Source organism: Tenebrio molitor, chromosome 6 (assembly GCF_963966145.1).
Source record: "Tenebrio molitor chromosome 6, icTenMoli1.1, whole genome shotgun sequence".
Taxonomy (NCBI): domain Eukaryota; kingdom Metazoa; phylum Arthropoda; class Insecta; order Coleoptera; family Tenebrionidae; genus Tenebrio; species Tenebrio molitor.
The window spans coordinates 183,041-205,738 of NC_091051.1; the positions used below are offsets into that span (position 1 = coordinate 183,041).

General features: G+C 38.5%; 5 protein-coding genes across 5 annotated transcripts in view; all 5 read right to left on the reverse strand.

The window, feature by feature from the left end:
- Positions 1 to 11: 11 nt before the first annotated feature.
- Positions 12 to 1,400, reverse strand: LOC138132975 (lipase 3-like). Its single transcript, XM_069050733.1, has 2 exons — positions 1,240 to 1,400; positions 12 to 1,184 (listed from the first exon to the last, which is right to left on the reverse strand). Exons 1-2 carry the CDS (start codon positions 1,360 to 1,362, stop codon positions 87 to 89), a joined length of 1,221 nt encoding a protein of 406 aa, XP_068906834.1. The 5' UTR covers positions 1,363 to 1,400; the 3' UTR covers positions 12 to 86.
- Positions 1,401 to 4,832: 3,432 nt separating this feature from the next.
- Positions 4,833 to 6,232, reverse strand: LOC138132974 (lipase 3-like). The gene is made up of 2 exons (XM_069050732.1): positions 6,072 to 6,232; positions 4,833 to 6,020 (listed from the first exon to the last, which is right to left on the reverse strand). The coding sequence occupies exons 1-2, from the start codon at positions 6,192 to 6,194 to the stop codon at positions 4,923 to 4,925; spliced, it is 1,221 nt and encodes a 406-aa protein (XP_068906833.1). The 5' UTR covers positions 6,195 to 6,232; the 3' UTR covers positions 4,833 to 4,922.
- Positions 6,233 to 8,017: 1,785 nt separating this feature from the next.
- Positions 8,018 to 9,449, reverse strand: LOC138133561 (lipase 3-like). The gene is made up of 2 exons (XM_069051509.1): positions 9,274 to 9,449; positions 8,018 to 9,220 (listed from the first exon to the last, which is right to left on the reverse strand). The coding sequence occupies exons 1-2, from the start codon at positions 9,385 to 9,387 to the stop codon at positions 8,123 to 8,125; spliced, it is 1,212 nt and encodes a 403-aa protein (XP_068907610.1). The 5' UTR covers positions 9,388 to 9,449; the 3' UTR covers positions 8,018 to 8,122.
- An 89-nt stretch (positions 9,450 to 9,538) lies between these two features.
- Positions 9,539 to 11,699, reverse strand: LOC138133563 (lipase 1-like). The gene is made up of 2 exons (XM_069051510.1): positions 10,811 to 11,699; positions 9,539 to 10,755 (listed from the first exon to the last, which is right to left on the reverse strand). Exons 1-2 carry the CDS (start codon positions 10,910 to 10,912, stop codon positions 9,649 to 9,651), a joined length of 1,209 nt encoding a protein of 402 aa, XP_068907611.1. The 5' UTR covers positions 10,913 to 11,699; the 3' UTR covers positions 9,539 to 9,648.
- A 3,794-nt stretch (positions 11,700 to 15,493) lies between these two features.
- ds (dachsous cadherin-related 1) overlaps positions 15,494 to 22,698 on the reverse strand; it is a 121,869-nt gene continuing 114,664 nt past the window's right edge. The window contains exons 7-10 of the mRNA XM_069052484.1: positions 21,147 to 21,864; positions 19,662 to 21,091; positions 18,655 to 18,952; positions 15,494 to 18,596 (exon numbers count right to left, since the gene is read on the reverse strand). Of these exons, the coding sequence (XP_068908585.1) occupies positions 15,911 to 18,596; positions 18,655 to 18,952; positions 19,662 to 21,091; positions 21,147 to 21,864 (5,132 nt within the window). The 3' untranslated portion in view covers positions 15,494 to 15,910. The remainder of the gene's footprint in view (positions 18,597 to 18,654; positions 18,953 to 19,661; positions 21,092 to 21,146; positions 21,865 to 22,698) is intronic.

Consider the following 22,698-nt stretch of genomic DNA (forward strand, 5'->3'; position numbering starts at 1 on the left):
TTTAAAATAACTGCGTTTATAGTTTTTTTATTTTTTCTTATAGATACACAGTATTTATAATCAACAAATCTTTTTGTGAAAAGAACTTAATGTCGAGCCATCAAACTTATTACTTTATTGTAGACCAATTCCGGTGCTTGGATTCCATACAAATAATCCAAATGGTTGAAAGCGCCATCTGCTATCAAAAATTTACCTTCGCAAGTGTCACCCAGTTTTTCGTAAAGTTTAACAACATCCACTTCACCCGCCATCCAATCGTTATGACTGTACAAAAGATAAATTGGAGTTGTTATAAGATCCAAATCATATGGAGGAGGTGTGAGAGATCCGTATTTGTCAAGATTCTCTAGTCCAAAATCAAATTGGCGAAAAGTACCGGAATTGATTTCTTGCGCATAATGCATCAATTGATTTACTGACGCTCCAGCCGGGGTGTGTCCAGTCAAGACAGGCAAAATGGTAGCATTCATCTCATTTGGGCTAAAACCACAAATAGCGAAGAGGGCATTCGTGCAAAGGAACTGAGTAATGTCGTCATCTGCACACAAAACATCCCCAACCATAGCCATAAACTCATTGTTGGGCAGGAACTCGTTGATTCCGATCAATTGAGCGAGTAGATCAATGGGACCCGACCAAAAGGCAAGAATATGCATCAGAGGACTCGTCATGTGGTTCATGAAAGCGACGGGCGCTAAACTGAAATGCGCCTTAACTTTAGCGTTGTACTCTGGATGCATGGAAGTCATCACGTAGAAAGTGGTGGTGCCTTGGGAGTGACCAATATGGTAGAGACTAGTTTGACCTGTAACTTCCAGCACGTGATCGATCATCGTCGGAACATCGATGGCACCGATTTCATGCCAACTGAACTGCCAAAATGCGGAATCCTTATCTGGGTCTAAAGAGGTGTGGTTGCGAGACTGGTGATTGCCCCGACCATTGCCCATCCACACGTCGTATCCTTCGTCGGCCAGAAGATATCCCAGACCATGAGTGGGTCCTGTAATTATCCAGTCGGCAGACGAACATAGCAGTCCATGTTGTAGAAATACCACCCTGTCAGAGACCGTGTCGGAATTTTTACCATGAGGGATTCGGTGGAGGGTTAGAATATAACCATCAGAAGTAGTAACGTGATGTTCTTCGACAGGGTAGCCATATTTGGTTATGAGTTCAGGCTAAGAAAAAGATGTTTCTATAGTATTAGTCCTTCCGTAGGTCATACTTACGTACCACGGTAAGATACGCGTCCTCATCACTTGTTAGAACAGGGTTGTTCTTTAAAATGTTTGTATGTGGAAGGGCAGAAGAACTTACGAACAAGACAAAAACTACGATGAATTTTATTGACCACATTTCTAAATTTGCAAAAATGATAACAATGATAGCTGCGTCGTTTCAACAGCTTTTTATATAAGCCATCCTTCAAACATATCTAAGCATAAAATCTAGAAAAACATATTGGTTTAAGATGTTATCTTTGTTTTTAAAATAACTTCAAAAGTGTGATAAGGCGTTAAACATAATTTACTTTTAAGAGAATCAATACTAAGAAGCGTACTTAATATGTAATATGATCAACAAATTAAGAGATAAAGGGCGGCGATGGCAAACAAAATTTCTAAAAACGTACGTCCTATTTTCTAAATGGAAACGAAGAAAATAGTGACTGAATTTGACACACACAACATTGTATGTCGGAGTTTCGGCAAATATCTCTCTTCATCACAAATTTTAGTATGATTGAAGCTAGGTCGTACGTTTATAGAAATTTTCCTTTCTATGCCGCCTTTTGAAGTAAAACTTTTTATGGGAGGGTCTTGAAATTCTGATCGGCAACCTTTTTGTGTGACGAAAAGTGGTGAGGGTAAACACAGTCTCGCACAACGGTTGCGCCAATATTTCCATCTCACTTAAATGTAATTGTGTATATTTCTGTCTTTGTCACACTAACGGCATTTATCGATAATGTCTTCTCTTTAATTTGGAGGCTTAAAAATGAACAATGAGTTACGCATTTCGATATTGTTTAGTGTTATCGTTGTTTATAATTTATTTTCTTCATTAAAATATACAATTTTGTTGTGAATATGCTATTTAAAAGTGATTGATGAATAATTACAATGTTTCCCTGTAATACAAAAGTTTCACTTCTATCGTGCGTCTTTACGACACATTCTGTTTTTTTTTTGTTGATCTTATCAGTTATTTATGTATTAAGGGCGTAAGAAGGCTTTTATGGCCTGAGCCCGGGTGATAACGAGGGCTAAAAATACGCCAAAAGCCATAAAAGCCAGTTTATGCACGATTAAGTCCTAAAGTCTTAAAATTTAACAAAAATTAATAAAGAAATGTCTGCACACATCACGGATGTTTGCATCGCGTAGTTGCTCCCGTCAAATTTTTAGTTTTGCGCGTAACCTTGGGAACAGTGTATGTATATGTATATGTACCTACAGTCAGTATCCAAAATAGTTTTCAATAAATAGTGTAAATTTCAATGACATTTTTTACTTTTATTTGACATATTTTTATGGGCCATGGGCATAAAATGGTCCGTGGGCCATAAAGAGACGTTTCTGTCAAGAAAATTTGTGCATCATTGTCAAATTATAATATGTACAGGTGTCCCAAAATTCGCGAATTCCGAATTCAAAGCGTTGTAGGGGATCACTTCAGTAGTCCAAATATGGAAATAAAAAAAACGGGACTCCCACCAAAAAGATACATTGGTCTGAAGGTGCACTCTTTGAAGTGCGTTTTCTTCAAATACGAGTACAGGCTGAAAAGTTCAGTGTTTATTGTTATTTATGGTGTAGATGATTGTGGAAAATAATAACGTAAAACAATTTTTTGAAGAATAGCTTTACTTTGGAGTAAAAAAATCTGAAATGTTTGTAATTTTTCTTAAAAAAGGAACGGTAACCTAGCTAGAATAGTATTTTGTCACTGTAGATATGAAGGCTGCTATCTGTTGTACAAAATTAAAGTGCTTATATTTTCTTCAGAAAGAGAGATTTTTTTTTCTAAGTATTTTTCAAGTTCCACTGTGTCCTTCCCTACCACGCTCTGAATTCGGAATTTTGAGACACCCTGTATAATCGTGCATAAAATAATTTTTTGTAATTTGCCTCCATTTTGATTCTCTAATAGACATATTAACGAACGCGACGTCATCATCTGGGATGTCCTTATAGCCATTATTTCGCGGAACATTTTACGAAAATTTTTAGGTTGGCAAAGCTAGATCCGTCATGCGTGTCGGTTTAAATTACAAAATGTGCAAAGAATTATTTATCAGGATTTATCAGGCAACAAATTCGCGACCGTACTTTTGGCAATGTCACGTATTTCAGCGGGCGTACGTGAAAGATTATCTACCATATTCGTGTTTTGTGACAGAATTTGGATAAAACAAAAGGTGACTTTGAAGACTTGATTAAATTTTCACTTTTAAAATTAAGACATTACCAACCGCCACAAAAATCCCTAAATCGAGGAAAGTAAACATTTTTGTTTAAAAACGACTTAAAAAGGGTAAATTACAAAAAATAGTATAAAAAAACTAGTTTCATAAGACCTTGACACTCATTCTTTAAAATAACTCGTGGCTACGCCACTCGTTTTTTAATCTTGAATTCGTGCTTCAAGACTGGTCTTATGAAACTTGTTTTTTAATATACTATAATAGTACACCAAAAAGGTTCCTAAGTACTATGGCGGCCAAAAAATTGTAACCGTCATTTTCTGTCATTTCAAAAAATAAATTAGTAATCCATACTTTATTGTCATTATGATTAGCGTCTTGATTATGATTGGTATTTTTTGGGTCATAAATTTCAAAACTCGAAATTCTGTTGGCATTTCTGTACACAGAACGTTCACCTTAGGTTATCTATGTACGACTGCTCTAATTTTGCTCATTCATGTCGGATTTTTGGAATATCTGAGCTTTAAACAGTTTAAATTGATTGAGAGAATAACAATATGCATGTCAAAATGACAAGAATCGAAAGTGGGGTTACGGTTCCTAAAGGTTTATTTACACTTTGCGTGAATGTCAAGATAGTGATGACTAAAATGTCATTTAACTGACATTAGCTGTAAAACGGGATTTATATATTCCTAACCTCACATTGGAATTTTTGACATGGATGTTAATTTGTCAATCAATTTTTATTGTGCGTGACAGAATTTCTGTCACAAAAATGTTGAATGTCAGTCATAATGACAATAAAGCTTAGGTTAGGTACACAAGTTTTTTCGAATTGACAGTAAAATAACTGACGAAATTCCGTGGCCGTAACTGTACATATGTATGTAGTTCACATTATGGAAATAAAAATTTCGTGTACCTGATTAATTATTACCGATTAATCTTTAATTTGAATCTACAGGGTCATTATAAATGATTGTCCCATCGCAGTTGGCGTTGGTGACAGGGTTTAATGTGCCGCAAGCCTTTTAAAATGAGTGAGACTAGTATCGCCGATAGGTGGCGCTCCTGGCGTTAGTGGAAATCAAGTTTACCAGTTTGGCTAACGTTGCGAGGCTGCGGTACATCCAAAATTTGTGTGGGTTTTCAACGCCAACTGCGATGGGACAATCATTTATAATGACCCTGTATTTCTACTACTAGGCAGTTTGTATTGCTATAAAGTAGAAAAATAAGTACAGTTGGGAACGACAAATTATATTCCGACCAGAGAGAAGGCTTCAGCTTTCCATTTTATATTGTATTATAGATATTACTTATTACTTACCTCAAGTAGATTCTCCATGTTATAAGGAACGAAAGAATTCGGATGTGACCAACAGACAATAAATCTATTTTCATTTTCATTTTTTATTATAATCGCTGTCAAGATACATAGTATAATATTTACATGACGAAGGCATTTTTTTCGTAGAAAAAATTAATGTCGTGCCATTAGACTTATTACTTTATTATAAACTAATTCCGGTGCGCGTATTCCAAACAGATAATCCAAATGATTGAATTCACCATCAGCTATCAAAAACTTGGCTTGGCAAGCATCACCCAAGTTTTCGCAAAGCTTAACAACATCTACTTCAGCGGACATCCAATCGTTGTGACTGTACAACAAATAAATGGGGGCCGTAATAAGATCCAGTTGGTATGGAGGAGGCGTAAGGGAACCATACTTGTCAAGATTAGCTAATCCATAATCAAATTGCCGGAACGCACCGGAATTGATTTCTTGCGCATAATGCATCACTTGATTTACCGACGATCCAGCCGGAGTATGTCCAGTCAAAACTGGCAAAATTGTGGCATTCATTTCATCTGGACTAAAGCCACAAATCGCGAAAAGAGCATTTGTGCAAAGGAACTGAGTAATGTCGTCATCTGCACACAAAACATCCCCAACCATAGCCATAAACTCATTGTTGGGCAGGAACTCGTTGATTCCTATTAATTTGGCAAGAACATCAAGTGGACCGGACCAAAAGGCGAGGATATGCATCAGAGGACTAGTCATGTGGTTCATGTAAGCTATGGGTGCCAAACTGAAATGTGCTTTAATTTTGGCGTTGTACTCTGGATGTATGGAGGTCATGACGTAGAAACTGGTGGTGCCTTGCGAGTGGCCGATGTGGTAGAGACTCGTCTGACCGGTGACTTCCAATACGTGATCGATCATTGTTGGAACATCAATGGCACCGATTTCATGCCAACTAAACTGCCAAAATTCTGAATCGTTGTCTGGGTCTAAAGTAGTATGATTGCGAGACATGTGGTTACCACGAGCATTGCCCATCCACACGTCATACCCTTCGTCGGCCAAGATATAGCCCAAACCATGTGTGGTTCCTGTAATTATCCAGTCGGCAGAAGACGACAGCAGACCATGTTGCAAGAACACCACCTTATCAGAGACCGTGGTGGAATCTTTACCGTGTGGAATTCGGTGTATTGTCAGAATATAACCGTCAGAAGTAGTAACTTGATGTTCTTCGACAGGGTAACCATATTTCGTTATGAGTTCAGGCTAAAATTGTTGTCTTTGGTATAGCGGTAATTTTCCGTAACCAATACATACCACAGTGAGATCGGCGTCTTCGTCAGCTGTCAGAACAGGGTTGTTTTGTAATGTTCTTTCATGTGGAAGGGCAGAAGAACACACAAGAAAAGCAAAAATTGCGACTAATTTTATTGACAACATTTCTGCTTTAGCAAAAAACTGAAATGATTACATGGAGTTGCATGATCGACTTTTTATATATTTTTCGAGCATATCTTTGTATCAAATCTAAAAACAATTTAATTTTAAACGGTTATCTTCTTTTGAATGAACGATTTTGATAATGGATTAAAAATCGCAAATGACTAGTTTTTAAAAGTACTCGTAGTTCCAGAGACTGTACGTATATTGCCAAAGCCAAATAACCACCACCTGTACAGGGTGTTATTGAAAGTTGTACAAATATTTTAACCACAAGCTACTGGCTTCATGTAGAACTCAGAAAAATATTTAAAAAATTCTATGCCAAAAAATAAAATGTCATTTATTTTTTGAGCTACAATTTTTTTAAATTGCTTTTAGTTTTTTACGCTGTCAAACAACCTCGTAGGTAAAATTTTGCCACATTTTAAAAATACACCCTGTACATTTTATAAAACATGATATACAGGGTGTATTTTTAAAATATGCCGAAATTTTACCTACGAGGTTGTTTGACAACGTAGAAGACTAAAAGCAATTAAAAAAAAATTGTAGCATATACATATTGAATTTTTTAGATATTTTTCCGAGTTCTACATGAAGCCAGTAGCTCGTGGTTAAAATATCTGTACAACTTTCAATAACACCCTGTATACATACATTACCTTAACATAAGTCAAAATTTAATAATCTATACAAATCTGCAAAAAAATGGGAATTAACCTGTCGAATTTTTTCAAAAAGCTCGATGGGAACAAAAATATTTCCATTACTTCAAATTTTTGGTACTCATTCTATATGTATTTAATTTGTGTACATGTACAATAAAAGTTTAATGGTTTGCCATCAGGCTATTTTTTTATTACGCTGTGCAGCACATTATCTTTACAATACAGAAACTCATTAGTTTACTATAAATTAGTTCCGCAGCGCGAATTATAAACAAGTAGTCCAAATCATTAAGAACACCATTCGCTACTGTCTTTGCATTTGCAATTGCAATAATGCAAGAGTTCATTTTACCGACGCTCCATCAGAAATACCGGGTGACTTTTAATGATAATAGCAATTATCATATTATTTGTATTAGGTTGGCAACACATTGTATATGTTGGTACACTTGACTGAAAATTCAAATATGACAGTTCAAAAGTCAAAATAAATCAAATTGTATTTATTTATTTCTAGAATCTTAATCTAGAAAGCGAATCAACAAACAACTCTCTGACAAATGACTAGGCGTACTATGGCGGACAATAAATTTAGGCCGGCAAATTTCTGACATTTCAAAAAAGTCAATGCAAGCGACCATTTATTGTCATTATGACTGATGTGTCAGTTTGTCAAACTGAAGGTTTTCAAGCTGTTTGGCGTTTCATTCGACCTTTTCGTAACTTACAGATCATGACCCACTAGCATAACTGATTTGTATAGTAGCACTTCTCTGTGGTGCACGCTTCTTTTCCTAATTTTAATTTTGATTATTGCTGTCACGATGACAAGAATGACAAAAATCGAAAATGGGGTTAGTTGAACATAATGCCAGCTTCACATTTTGATGACAAGCCAATGACAGGCCGGCCTAAATTTATTGTTCCCCATAGTACCAATTATTCGGGAGTACCAATCCACTAAATTTGTCTCAATCATTAAAAGTCACTCCGTAAGCACCTACATTCAATTGCGAGCAAAGAATACTGGTATAGACACTTCCAAAACTCAAGCAAAATTTGAGTTTTGGAAGTGCCGATAGTATAACATACTGTACCAGTATTCTTTGCCCGCGATAGTAGGTACATACGTCGCAAAAATAATAAGTACTATTATATTTGAATCACAGCGTTTATTTCTATTTTCAAAATATAGACAACATAACTTAAAAAAAAAATACTTTAATTTTATTAAATTTGATTACAAACACAAAAGAATCAGTGACCGGCCATCAGACTGATTACTTTATTATAAACAATTTCTGGAGCTCTTATCCCGTACAAATAATCTAAATGATTGAAGGAATCATCGGAAACCAAGTATTTGGCCGCACAGGCGTTACCAAGTCCATCACAGAGCCTGAGGACATCCTCCTCTCCTGCCATCCAGTCATTGTGACTGTACAGCAGGTAAATAGGTGTCGTAATAAGTGACAAATCATATGCAGGAGGCGTCAAAGCTCCATATTTATCAAGATTTTCTAATCCGAAATCAAACTGCCGGAAAGCACCGGAATTGATTTCTTGAGCATAATGCATCACTTGATTTACCGAAGCCCCAGCAGGAGTGTGTCCAGTCAAAACAGGTAAAATTGTGGCATTCATTTCTTCTGGACTAAAACCACAAATCGCGAAAAGAGCATTCGTGCAAAGGGCTTGAGTAATATCGCCATCTCCACACAAAGCATCCCCAGCCATAGCCATAAACTCGTTGTTGGGTAGGAACTCGTTGATTCCGATCAGTTCAGTGAGTAGATCAAGAGGACCGGACCAAAAGGCAAGAATATGCATCAGAGGACTCGTCATGTGGTTCATGAAAGCGATGGGCGCCAAACTGAAATGTGCCTTAACTTTGGCATTGTACTCTGGACGCATGGAAGTCATCACGTAGAAGGTGGTTGTGCCTTGGGAATGACCAATATGGTAGAGACTTGTTTGACCTGTAACTTCCAGCACGTAATCGATCATTGTTGGAACATCGATGGCACCGATTTCGTGCCAACTGAACTGCCAAAATTCGGAATCCTTATCTGGGTCTAAAGAGGTGTGGTTGCGAGACTGATGATTGCCCCGACCATTGCCCATCCACACGTCGTAACCTTCGTCGGCTAGAATATAGCCCAAACCATGAGTAGTTCCGGTGAGTACCCAGTCGGCAGAAGAACAAAGTAGACCGTGTTGCAAAAACACTACTTTATCAGAGACTGTGTCGGAATTTTTACCATGAGGGATTCGGTGGAGGGTAAGAATATAACCATCAGAAGTAGTTACGTGATGTTCTTCAACAGGGTATCCGTATTTTGTTATGAGTTCGGGCTACAATGTTTTCCTCAAAAATGATAAATTTTGGTTTATTTATAATTACTTACGACAGTGAGATAGGCATCTTCGTCGTCGTCTAGTACTGCTGTTCTGGATGCCGGAGAAGCAGAAGAATACACAAATAGAAGAATTGTATATAGGAGCAAGGGAATTACTTGCATTTTGTTATTTTATCGTATTTACTTGTCGGAATGTGATAAATTTTCACGTATCGCTGACTGTTTTATATTTTTATCCCATGGTTACAATCTTAAATCAAAATCTACAAGTACATCATGAGCATGATTACCGTGCAGGAAAGAAAATTGATAATTATTATTGTTTCTCCTTTTATTAGTTTTTTATTCACGCAGTGACTGTAAAGAAAACAAAAAAAAATTGCAAAAATGTATTATTGATAAATAACTGAGCACTGTAGAAAATCACATGCTCGCATCAAATAGAGCCATTAATTTCATTAATTTTGTGTGGACCAACTTTGGTGCGTTAATTCCAAACAAATAATCTGCATGATTATAGGTACCATTTGCTACTAGAATTTCTCCTTTGCAACTATTTTTCAACTCTTTACAAAGTCTCATAACGTCCATTGGATTAGCCTGCAAATCGTTGTTGCTGTAGAAAAGATATGAAGGTGATCTCACTGCTTCTAGATTATATTTAGGTGGTTCCAAGGATCCATACTTTAAAATATTGTTGTCCAATCCCCAATCGTATGCTTGAAAATGTCCAGTATTGGTTACTTGGGAGAAATGAAAGAACTGTTTGATCGATGCACCATCTGGAAAGTGTCCCAAAAATATAGGCATAAATGTAGTGTTCAATTCAGGCCAGTTCTTTCCAACATCCATAAAGTAAGTTTCGATACATAAATGGTGGGTAAAACTTCGAGGTCCACACAAGAAACGTCCGATGTAGTAAAGAAGCCTGCTGCGTGGTAGGAGTTGCTTGACATTTCCAAGTTCCGAAAGCTTTTTCAAAATGGGTGTGATCAAGGCCAGGCCACGTGATACTGGACCTATGTGGTCCATGTAAATCACCGGAGATAGACTGAACTCTGCGGTAATTTTGCTGTTGTACTCTGGACGTATGGAAGTCATCACATAGAAGACTGTTGTTCCTTGTGAGTGGCCGATATAATACAAGCTTTCTTGGCCAGTCTTTTCTAGAATGTAGTCGATCATACTCGGAACATCTATGGTACCGATTTCGTGCCAACTATACTCCCAAAATTCTCGATCATGATGTGAATAAATCGCATGGTCAAGCGAGTAAGTGTTCCCCCGATTGTTACCCATCCATACGTCGTAGCCTTGATCGGCGAGCAAATACCCAAGAGCGTGATCCACTCCCGAAATGATCCAGCAAGCAGAGGAACAAAACAGACCGTGCATTAAAAAAGCTACTCTTTTGGAAGCTCGATATCTCCTTTTGCCGTGTGGGATGCGGTGCATCGTTAACAAGTAACCGTCGGGAGTGGCGACTTGATGCTCTTCGATGGGATAGCCGTACTTAGCAATTAATTCGGGCTAAAATAAACATTGGAAAAATAAATCATTTTTCTTTGATTCGTTACGTACGTACAATTGTAAGAAACTCATCTCCTGCCTCTGCTGTTATTGTCGCTGTTGTTGAAAGACATATCGACAGAAGCACAACAGTTACCGAGACAATCAGGTGTGGCATGTTTGATCATGTTTGACTGAAAGTATCGATTAAAAAATTTAAAATGATGTGTATTTTACGTATAATGACTGGATGGATATGGTCTTATGGAAAATATAATTATCCCATTGAAATACTTATCTTAATTCAATTATAACCTACGGTTTTACAAATTTAGCTTAATCCCATTTATACGTTTATTTGATTTTCTTTCGAGCCTAATACCTATGTCATTTTTAATTAGTTCTCTTTCCCTCGTTTTTTGTGATTTAAATTTAAGCAATTCATCTGTTTTTTGCCCTTTGTACGATGACTATCAAATAACTTTTGCCCCATGTTTGACATCTGTCGTGATAAATTATTTCAATGGGCTTGATTTAATCTCATTTAAAACAATTAAAAACTGGAGTTGAACAGATGTGCTCGGAAAAATGCTAAAAATAGTGAATTTGCTTTGTTTTTATTTATTAAACATAATTTAAATCTGTGTTATTGCTTTTTGTGAATTTTTGCGATTGTAATCAATTTTATATGTACAGTTCATCCATTTTCAATATCTATGTCGCAGGCTTACAGCAGAATTAGACTTTTTGCAAAAAACCTAAGCGTTTTGCAAAACAGCGTCACTTTCAAAAATAACTTCCAATTATTCAAAATGACCTGCCGCTTTCAGTGATTTTACAAAATGCCTGATGGCAGTTAGGCATATTGCAGACATCGCAATACAGCGTGTTATTGAAATGCGTTAGGAAAATTTAAGCGGTGATAGAACTCATCAAAACAAATTACTTTTCTATTTATCATTTTTTCGAAAAGTCAAATTTATACTCAAATTTATTTTCACCGTATTCCGTGTCATCGAGTCGTTTATGAATGGCACGGTGGAAGAACAGCGGCTTCGGAAAAGGTTAATGCAACAAAAAATGGTGCAGTATACTAATCAGGAGTTAACAGATATTGGTGCTCATCTACGGGGAAGCTTTATCTAATGCAGAAATACTGATACAGGCGTTTGTACATGGAGAGATTTCCCGGTCGCCAAGTTCACCTTTGTCAACCGAGATCGAGGCCGTTCAAGATCTCCCCGTGGCTTGGACTTGGAGCCTGAAATTCTGCAAGCTGTTGAGGAAGAACCGAATGTTAGTTGCCGACGACTTGCATTACGAATGGACATTTCCAGTTTTACAATTTTTTTATCATCTTCAACGCGTCCAACACTTAAATCAGAAGATCCACCACGTCGAATTGCATGTTACCAATGACTTCAAAAAATCGACGAAGAACCCGATTTTGTTGTCTTCATCATCTTAAGCACAGATAAAGTAGGATTTATTCGAGATAGAGTTTTTAATTCGCATAATACCCACATCTGGTTGGAAGAAAATCCACAACAAATCCGAGAACGTGGTTTCCAACAAAGATTTTCGATTAACGTGTGGGCGGGAACAATTGGGAATCGTTTGATTGGGCCACATGTCTCAACATTTAAAATGGTGAAGAATATTTAAATTTTTTACAAAATGTGCTGAGTGACCTTTTGGATCACGTGCCGTTGCTAGTTCGGAGGAACACTAATTTAGAAAATCGGTGGATAGATCGTGATGGACCAGATTTCTGGCCAGCTCGTTCACCGGACTTAAACCCTTGTGACCTTTTTTTAATGGGCTTCCATTAATTTAATTTAAAAAAATATATAAAGCAATTATCTAGTGAGTTTTATTTTAATGAAATTGGGTTGGTATTGATGAAGCAATATCATTTGAAAATTAAATTTCAAATTGTCTTCCAAATGTTGTTACAATAATAATCTAAGCTGTGGGCAATGAAACAATTGAAAAGTACTGGTGTTTTTTGATTCGTAATAGGCACTGACCGGATTTTTTAACTTGAAACGATATTAAAAACATGTTTGGTTATGTCGGTTATGTTTATGCTATTATAAAAATCGTCTTCTGCGCTGATCGCTGATCGTAATAACAAGTAAGGTAGGTACAGGCCGGTTATTATACAGCAGGTCGTGCAACCGTCATTGATTGTCAAAATAACATAAACACAATAAGAACTTCAATCAGAATAATGCAAATCATTTTGTGATATCAATTTGTATTCGCTAGAAACAGCTAGACTACGTCCACTGATAGAATGCATTTTTTTAAATATCCTTAGATAACAAAATCCCCAAACCATAACATTAAAATATTAAGAAATTATCATAGATTGTGTTGGTAATATCTTGAAGCATTCGCGCCACTGGTTCTCATTGGTTGTTACGAAACCCACACGAAATAGTTATTTATCGAGGCCTTAAAATCCTCGCTACGCTCGTATTTCAATCTGGCCTCTCGGGCAATTAGAAAAGCCCAATTTGCACAGAAACGAGTTGCATACAAAACTTTTTTGTTCGACACTGTCAGAATTTGAGAATTTTCTCCTATGTGATCGGATTTTGATAAATGTCATAATTTGTCAAAACGAAACGTCAAACTAATTTTAAAGGTTTTAAGCGATTTGGAGCCTTTACGGGGCTCGTCGAACAAAAAAACGTTGTATTCAACTCGTTCGTGTGTAAATTGGGCCTTTTTTGGCACGCGTGGGCCAATTTACACACAAACTCGTCAAATAAACTACTATTATTGTTTGAAACGACGTCCCCAAAGCTTCCAAATCTATTAAAAATGATTTCGCATTTGCTTTTGACAGTTTTGACAAATTTTTCAAGAAATGTCACTTTGAATGTGTGGTCTAGGGCAACTGCTATTTTTTGCTTTAGAGCAGTTAGGAGACAGTTTACAAAGGAGAAAAATAAGAATTTATGACAGTTGAAAACAATAAAATAAATTATATGACATTTCAAATTTGAAATTGTCAGTTCTGTCAAGTTTAAGCATTTAGATTTGCGATTTTTCATCTTTAGAGCTTTGTTTTGCGATTCTCTGGTTTTAAAAGTTATTCATTTTGATCGTGTTGCTGTTTTGAGTGCCTCAAGAATCTAGGCTAGGATTTAAGTCACTGTTTGTAATGTCACTTTAAGTGACATTACAAACATCGAAAATGATACAGAGGTAATTTTTGTTCATGCATTAAATAGGAGTACATATTAAATAATCTCTTGCTTGTGTTTAGCCATTTCCGAAAAAAGCTGGATATTTTAATTTCAATAGCCAGCTTTTTCGGAAATTCGAAAATGTATTGTGGGTTGCATTTTTCATTCAGTCGGGCACATTATCACTCGTGAAATACCCTGTATTAATAAAACCTAATATATTACTCCTACTGGGATAAGAGACAGGAGAAACTGAAGAAAATTTGCTAGAAGAAGGAGAGAATAAGAAGACGACTCGGCGAGAAAATGTACAAGGAGAAGGTGAATAAAAAGGTAGAGGGACAAAGACACAGAAAAGTAAGAGAGAAGAGAGAGAATAAGAGAATCGAAGTACAATAGGGAGGGGAGAGAGTGTGTGTGAGAGAGGAAAATGATAGCGGGTTGCAGAGGTGGGGACGAGGAGAGAGAGAACAGGAATGGGAAGGAAGGAGAAGAGAGAGAGAAGGTGCAGGAGGTGACGCGAGGACAGTGAGAAGATCGAACACATGCGGCGAAATGTGAGAGAGAAAGAGAAGGGAATGGGGAGAAATATGGAGCGAAGACGGCAGGGAGATGGATCAAAGAGTAAGGAAGAGGAGAAAGAGAATAGAGAACGAGAGGAGTGAGGGAGAAGAATAAATTGTTATTTTTATGTTAATGTTTTGTAATCAGGAATCCGAAAGCCCGTAGGGCAAAATAAAGCATTTTGTTGTTGTTGTTGTTGTATTACTCCTACTGTACTGAAGTTTTCTTTCGTCTTTCGTGCTTCCTAAGTGCAAACATGCAGAATAAGAATAAAAAATCACGTGTAAACCTGCTCTTTCCATTTTTTTAAATTTCGCGCCTGATCTATTTGTTATAGCGTAAGGGAACGTTTTTAGTAACATTTATGTCAAGCGTGGAGGGAGAAAAGACTGGAGATGGTACCAATTCAAATAAGTGTACCGGCCCGCGAAAACTACAGAGTCATAAAAGGTTTCTGAATATAGACGCTAGGCCAATGGCTTTCTTCGCCTTCCTTCCAGGCGCATTGTGCTTCTTTATCTAGCGCATTGTGGACTGGGTCATAAAAGGTTGTTGCACGTGCTTTTAGAGGGTTCGGATTTTTAACATGGGAAGCATAGGAAATGCCATCTCCAGTCTTTTCTCCCTCCACGATGTCAAGCAATCTATGAGTGGACAGAGTTTAGACATTTAAATTTTGACAATTCGAATACATTTTTTGAATTTTTCCTTCTGTAATTTCTGTAATCACAGACAACTTTTCTGACAGTTCTGTGCCAGTTGTGCCACAAAAGCGTGTACTAAAAGTTTTATGGCACGATTCCGCCAGTTCACTAAACGTCAACTTTGAGTCTTTGACAACGATTTTTAGTGCAAAAAGTGCCTACTTTTTACACGATCGTAGATAAATGTAACTTTTTATTAAAACTTAATTGTACAATGAATAAGATTTTTTCCTATTTACATTTTTTTTAATATTCTCGTTCGTAACATTTAAAAAAAACTAAAAACAGAAATATTTAAAATTTTGATTTATTTCTTTGTACATTTTTATACAGCAACATTTCATATGACACAATTATTTAGTACTAAAAAAACTACACAACATTCATCCATGTCGATGCACTCATCATTTGTATCACAAACACAATTTAGCGTAAATTTGGTTAAAAACATTCAAATTGGAATAATTTAAATTTATCGCTATCTACAAACAATGAACTGGTATAGTTACATATCTACAATAATTTACGAAATTTATACACAACATTTCGAAAGCTTATTACAAAATAAAAGTTAATCTTTATGGCTAAAAATGGCAGGCAGAAAAAAATACTACCTAATGAGCATTTCTAATAAATTATGTACACGAAATTATGGTACAACGATTTAAATAAGTCTTTAATGTCATTATTATTTAAGGTAGCCGCCTTTTAAATTCTCAACTCTGCGTCCACCACAGTCTTCGTTCGGTTCTGAGGCGGCTGACGTCCCATCACGTGGTGGCTCGTTGGAAGCCCCGGAGTCACTAATGGCGATATTGACGGTGACTTGGTCGCGAGAGGTGACAGACTCGGCGAAAAACTGGGCGACATCGCCGTCGAGGTGCTAAACGTGGCACCGGAAGCGTCATGATTGATAGGCGACCTCGGTAGCATCATCATCTGATTGTGGCCCCCCGTGTGATGACTAGAACCTCCCCTCGAATTCAAAACGGGCATTGCTATGGACCTGGGGGCCACACTCGTGATCAATGGTGGTGGTATGCTCTTGGCCGGTGCAGAACTCTTACTTTTCACGCTAGAATTTCCACTGGCCCCACTCTTTACCGACGCCGTATCGTCTTTCAGTCTTGCAATCTCCGAAAATACGTGAGCTAAGGGCTGGTACTGTGGTCCCCAATCCAGTAGATAGTCCCAGTTGTAACTACCTGCTAGTTCTTCTTCGCTGTGGACGATCGAACTCAACGAGCCGTTCATCGACGGTTGGTGCGTCACCGCCGGCACCTCTCCGTACGCTCCGATGGCGATCACATGTTCCAAGGTTGAGCCGTTGGCACCACCTCCTTCGTCCGTCGAGCTAGCTCGATCACTACCCGTCACGTCGTTAAGTTTCGCGTAAATTAACGTCATGTCGTTCTCGTTGTTGCCCTCTTCATCGAAAATGTGGAGACTATCTAATGGAACACTTTGGTGATGGTGGATCGACTCTTTGCTGCTACCGGCACGAGGGTCCGAACAGAGACGCGAAGCCGCCTGCGAAACACCGGCGCCATTATTGACGATCCCCAGACGTGCTAAATACTCTTGGGTGTTTCTGACGGAAACGTCCGAGAGATTGTCGTCGTCGTCGTTTTGACGGTGAATTCCCGAATCCCTCTGAAGAGGTCCTTCGTTGATCATTCGAATTTCCTCGTCTTCGCCGTCCTCGCCGTCTTCGGCTGATCCTCGACCGCTCGATCCCGACTGTTCTGACCCGGACAGTTCGGAAGTAGTGGCGGCCCCTGAATTTGAACTTGCAGCATGTCCAGGACCGTACGGAGGAATTTCGTCGTATTTCGGTGGCGCAAACTGATTGGCGTTACCTGTTACACCACCACCTCCTCGAATCGGGATGGTGTCGAAAGCGCTGGGGTCCACGTAGTTGTTCGACGTACTCACACTCTCACTGTTCAAATTTGGTTTGTTAATTTTTTTGTTGCGTCTGTTGCGCATGTGTAAGAACACGAACACGGCACTGAAAGTTATCAAGAGAAGAATCAGCGCAATCAGCAGACCCAGAGCCCAGTCGGCTATTCCACCGTTAGCTGCAGCTACTGTTGTGTTGTTTTCTCTATTTATCGCCAAATTGGTACCCGGATCGGCCAAGGGGTCCAAAGTAATCTCCACCACTGTCATATTAGTTAAAGAACCCTGACGCCCGGAACTCGCCGTCACCACCAAACTAATTTCACGGCCCGACTGTAAACCGTCCGAATTGTCGAATTTTTTTCTTATAATCACCGCCCCAGTCGTCCTGTTTATTTTAAAATATGAATGTTGAGTAGTTAACTGGTACACAACACGACCATCCGGACCTTTGTCTCTATCAGTAGCGATCACATGGCCCACCACATAACCGACAGGTAACACCACGGACGTCGCCAACACAAATTTGTAAGTTCGCTCGGTGAACTGGGGATGAAATTCGTCTTTACTCTCGATTTCCACACGGACTTTTACACTCGAGGATTTACCTCCAACGTCTGTAGCTCGCACCATGAATACGTAACGATTGTGCTGTTCATAATCAAATACGGAATTAGTCGTCACTAGTCCCGTAGACGAGTCAACGTGAAACAGACGCCACGAATCGTCGATTCCCGGATAATTTACCGAGTTTACGCTCAATATTGAATAGTTGAGAGCGCCGAAAGCACCTTTGTCGAGGTCAGTTGCATGTGCCGTGAAGATAGCTGTACCGATCGGTTCATTTTCTTCAACAAATTCCAAATATTCCGACACTGGAAATTTAGGTTCGTTGTCGTTCTCATCTTGGAGAACCACTAAGAAAGTGTTGAGTGTACACAGAGGAATTGAACCTCTGTCGCAAGCTCGTAGCACCAAATTGTATTCAATATTTCCCTCGTCATAATCCAGAGACTTGTTCACGAAAAGATATCCAGAAATCAAGTCCAATGTGAATAAACCTTCGTCGTTGCCCGAAGTAATGTCATACAATATTTCCGAATTGGGTCCAAACGAGTCGACATCACTCGCTACAATTTTCTTTATAGATGTACCAACCGGAGTACCTTCGCTGATTGTGATTTCGTATTCTGCTTGTTTGAAGACTGGTGCATTGTCATTCACATCGTCCACCCTGATGAAAACCGCGATCATCGAGTAGTTGGAGGTATAAGTCGAGCCTCCAGTTGCAATTTTTAAATTGTAAATGTCTCGATGTTCCCGATCTAATGTTTTGATGACGATCAAAGCCCCTGACGGGTTCGACACTTCGAAGTTGCCGTCATCGTTACCATCTATGATATAAAAGTTGGTTGTCTGCTTCTGAATGCCAGATGGTTGTGCTAAATAAAGAATTGCTGTACCTCTGGGAGTATCCTCGGGAATCTGAATTCTGCAAGACAGAATAAATTGACATTTTTATGAACAACAACGTCTCAAACGCCACTTACTTGTAATCTCTTTTATTGTTTGAAGACATGTGACCTGATCTACTGTTGACTTTAATTCTGACAGACGCAACTGCTTTCATTGGAGGTTTACCCAAATCTACTGCTTGGACAGTCAGTTGAATGTCTTGAGTTAAAGTGGAGATCTTGGAGAGATTCGCTCTCAAAATCCCATCGGTACGTCCAATCGAAAAACTTGGAATGGCGTTGAGAAGAGAATACTCAATTTTGGCGTTATCACCGGAATCAGCATCTGTGGTGTTAACAGTGAGGACATCAGAGAGCTCAGTTGAATGACCGTCTAAAAAAAAAAACACAATGCCAAATTGTCGGAAACATGTGTCTCGATCCAAGTTTTACCGCCCGCACGATTAACCGCATTAAAAAATTTGTAAAAATTACGAAACTTTAGGGTTACAATTCCTTCATGTAAGGCTTCAAACGTGTGCAATCAATTTTCCCGCACCACTTCAGTCAGAGCCATAAAATTAAAAAAATTGATTTTGACCAAAAAAAAATAAAATTTTTCCGTGCACGCTCATAATTCACAATTCATTCAAAGAACATATTTATGAAATTAGCATCAAAAGAGAAGGATTAGTTTTTGAATTATTCCAATTTTAACATTAGCAGCGAAAAATGATCAAGATTTACTACAACTGCAGTGTTATAAATAAATACCTCTTTGTTGAGCAACATCTGTTGAGAACTTTTCTAGTAATTCTTTAGTCCCTTAAGGGTACCATAAATAACCCATGTCAACCCCTATTGTTGAACTGACCACCCAATTTAATAATAAATCATAGCTAAATTTTGTACTTTAATATCGAATTCCATTTATTTCAAAAACGAAATATTTACTCGTTTCATTAAAAAATTTGAAATTTTTACAGAATATTCTACAGTGCCACACAATCATTCTTGAATTTTTTGAGAATTTTAAATCGATTAGAAGTGTGTGTTTTCGTTCGGGCTGTAAACCTTGAATCACCCTGTACTAGTACAAGTACCTGGTAAATTAGCTTGATAAACTAGCTGCGAGAAAACGGGAGGGTTGTCGTTGACATCTGTTACTTTGACGGTGAGTGTTGTTTTGGCGGTGTGTTCCGTGTCTGAAGTTACAATGTTCAGTTTGTACTCTTGCCAACTTTCAAAATCAAGTTTCTTCTTCAAAATAACCTTCCCACTGAACCTATCTATGCTAAAAACCTTCAAATCTTCGTCATTGTTGTGTCGAGAGAAACTGTACGTGAGAGTTGGATTTGTGTCGACATCGTTTGCAGTGACTGTCGTCAAAACCGTGCCAATTTCTGTAAGTTCGCTCACACTGATAACACTCGGTGGTGGAAACGTCGGCTGATTGTCGTTAACATCTACAATGTTAATGACAACTCGCGCAGTACCAGTCATTTGTGGCACACCCTCGTCGGTAGCGATGATCGTCAATTTATAATTATCCCTTATTTCCCTATCCAGTACTATGTTTGTTTTTAAAATTCCGCTGAAAGCCGGTTCGATTTTGAATGCGTTATCGTGGTTACCGTCTACGATGTGATAGAGAATTCTCGAATTGTGACCTTCGTCGTCGTCGAACGCCACCATCTGAAGAACAAAAGCTCCTTTCTTGTTGCCTTCCCAAACCGACGCCGAGTATTGCTGTTGAGTGAATTTAGGGGCGTTGTCGTTGATGTCGGTTAGTTTTACTACTACTTCGCAATAGCCGTGCAAGACAGGAAGACCTTCTGTTTTTGCTTCGATCACCATTTTTATCTCTTTGTGTAGTTCGTAGTCGAGATATTTCGGTTCGCGAACTTGTATTATTCCGGTTTCCGCGTCCATGCTGAAGACGTTATGTTCGTTGCCGGTGCCGAATGAATAAAAAATTCGTTGGCGACGTCCGTCAGTTCTCACCGCTGATACACGAAGGATGTCTTGAAATTTGTCCGTATTTTCAGGGACGTTCACTACGTAAGTGGAGTTCTGGAAGCGCAGTTGGGGGGTGCTCTCCAAAATGTCTCCCACTACGATCTCAACCAGTCCTGTCGAGCTTCGCGGAGGATTTCCCTTATCTGTTGCGAGAACATTGATGTAAACTATTTTGCCCTTTTCACTGGCAAGACTTTGAGTAGCCGTCAGGATTCCAGTGTTGGGGTTGATGCGAAATTTGGAGTAAGAACCGTCGCTGACTAAGCTGTACACAATTTCAGAATTGGTTCCGTGGTCGGCATCTTTGGCTGATATTTTGAGAATGGTTTGACCTGGTTGTTTGTACGCCGCCACTCTCTCTCTGAAGGGGTACTGGGTGAAAATTGGTTTGTTATCGTTGATGTCGTCAATTCGCACAGTAACTGGTACTTTCTGGGACCTTGCGTTGTACTTGCCGCTATCAGTGGCTACCACTAAAAAATTGTAGACGGACTGAAATTCTCGATCGAAAACTCTGAAATAGGTGAAAACTGAAGAAAAAATGTTAACGTTAATAATAACCTACGTACCCTGCAGTGGTGATGATTCCTGTTTTGTTGTCAATACGAAATAACCACTGACTCTCGTTGGCCAGAGAATAAATAATTCTGGCATTGACACCCATATCTCCATCTGAAGCGTGCACTTTGAGTATAGAAGTGTCAACAGGTACATCTTCGGGAATAGAAGTCGAATACTTGGAAAGGTCGAATTTTGGGTCGTTGTCGTTTTGATCTTCAACTATCACCGTGACGTTGCAAAAACCCATCATAGAGGGTTTGCCTCGATCTTGGGCGACGATCGTCAAGTGGTACCTGGCATGGGTCTCCCTGTCAAGAGGCTTCGCTGTCAACTCCCCCGTTCTCATATCGATACTAAACTTGTTCCTCAGGTTGCCTCCACTGATGCTGTAGGCAATTTCACCGTTACCATCTTCATCTAGGTCTTTCGCTACAACAGTGTGAATCACTGCCATCTCATTATTTTCTGGGACAAACAGTTTGTAACACGATCCGATTTTGAATTCGGGGGCGTGATCGTTCACATCGGTGATCTTGATGATGAGAGTCGAAACGTCGAAGAGAGTCTTGCCGGGGGAACTGATGTCTGTTACGTACACCGGGATGGTGTAAGAACTTTTCGTCTCGCGGTCTAGCGGTTTCGTCGTGGTGATTCGAGCCGACGTGGGGTCGATCTGGAACGCACTATCGGCAACCTCTTGAGGAATGTAGAAGGTGATGTTGCCGTCTGGAAAACCAACAAATACAGGGTGTTATTGAAAGTTGTACAGATATTTTAACCACGAGCTACTGGCTTCATGTAGAACTCGGAAAAAATATTTTAAAAATTCTATGTCAAAAAATAAAATGACATTTATTTTTTGAGTTACAATTTTTTTAAATTGCTTTTAGTTTTCTACGTTGTCCTACAACCTCGTAGGTAAAATTTCGGCACATTTTAAAAATACACCCTGTATATCATGTTTTATAAAATGTACGCCAATGCGAAGTAACCTATAGGAAATATGCTTTAAAACAAGGAAACCGCATTGGTGTACGTTCTATAAAATATGATATACAGGGTGTATTTTTACAATGTGCCGAAATTTTACATACGAGGTTGTTTGGCAACGTAGAAGACTAAAAGCCATTAAAAAAAATTGTAGCTCAAAAAATAAATGCCATTTTATTTTTTGACATAGAATTTTTTAGATATTTTTTCCGAGCTCTACATAAAGCCAGTAGCTTGTGGTTAAAATATCTGTACTACTTTCAATAACACCCTGTATAATGAGTCAGTGATTAGGATGCGTAATGCATACGACGTAAAATTAGTAAGCAGTTACTCTGTACAATTATCACCAAATGCTCGTTTTATCTGATCTCTCATCCAATTAATCTTTCAGTTAACATACTCAGAAGGCCGTTACAAAAACCATGAATATTCATTTTGTGTCGATACGAGATGAATATAAATGTAAATATGAAAATCAGGTCCGATCAGGTCATTTAATGATTTCTACAATAGGCATTTGAAGCGCATCGACACGTCCATATTTCCATTGTTTCTGTTATCAAGTCA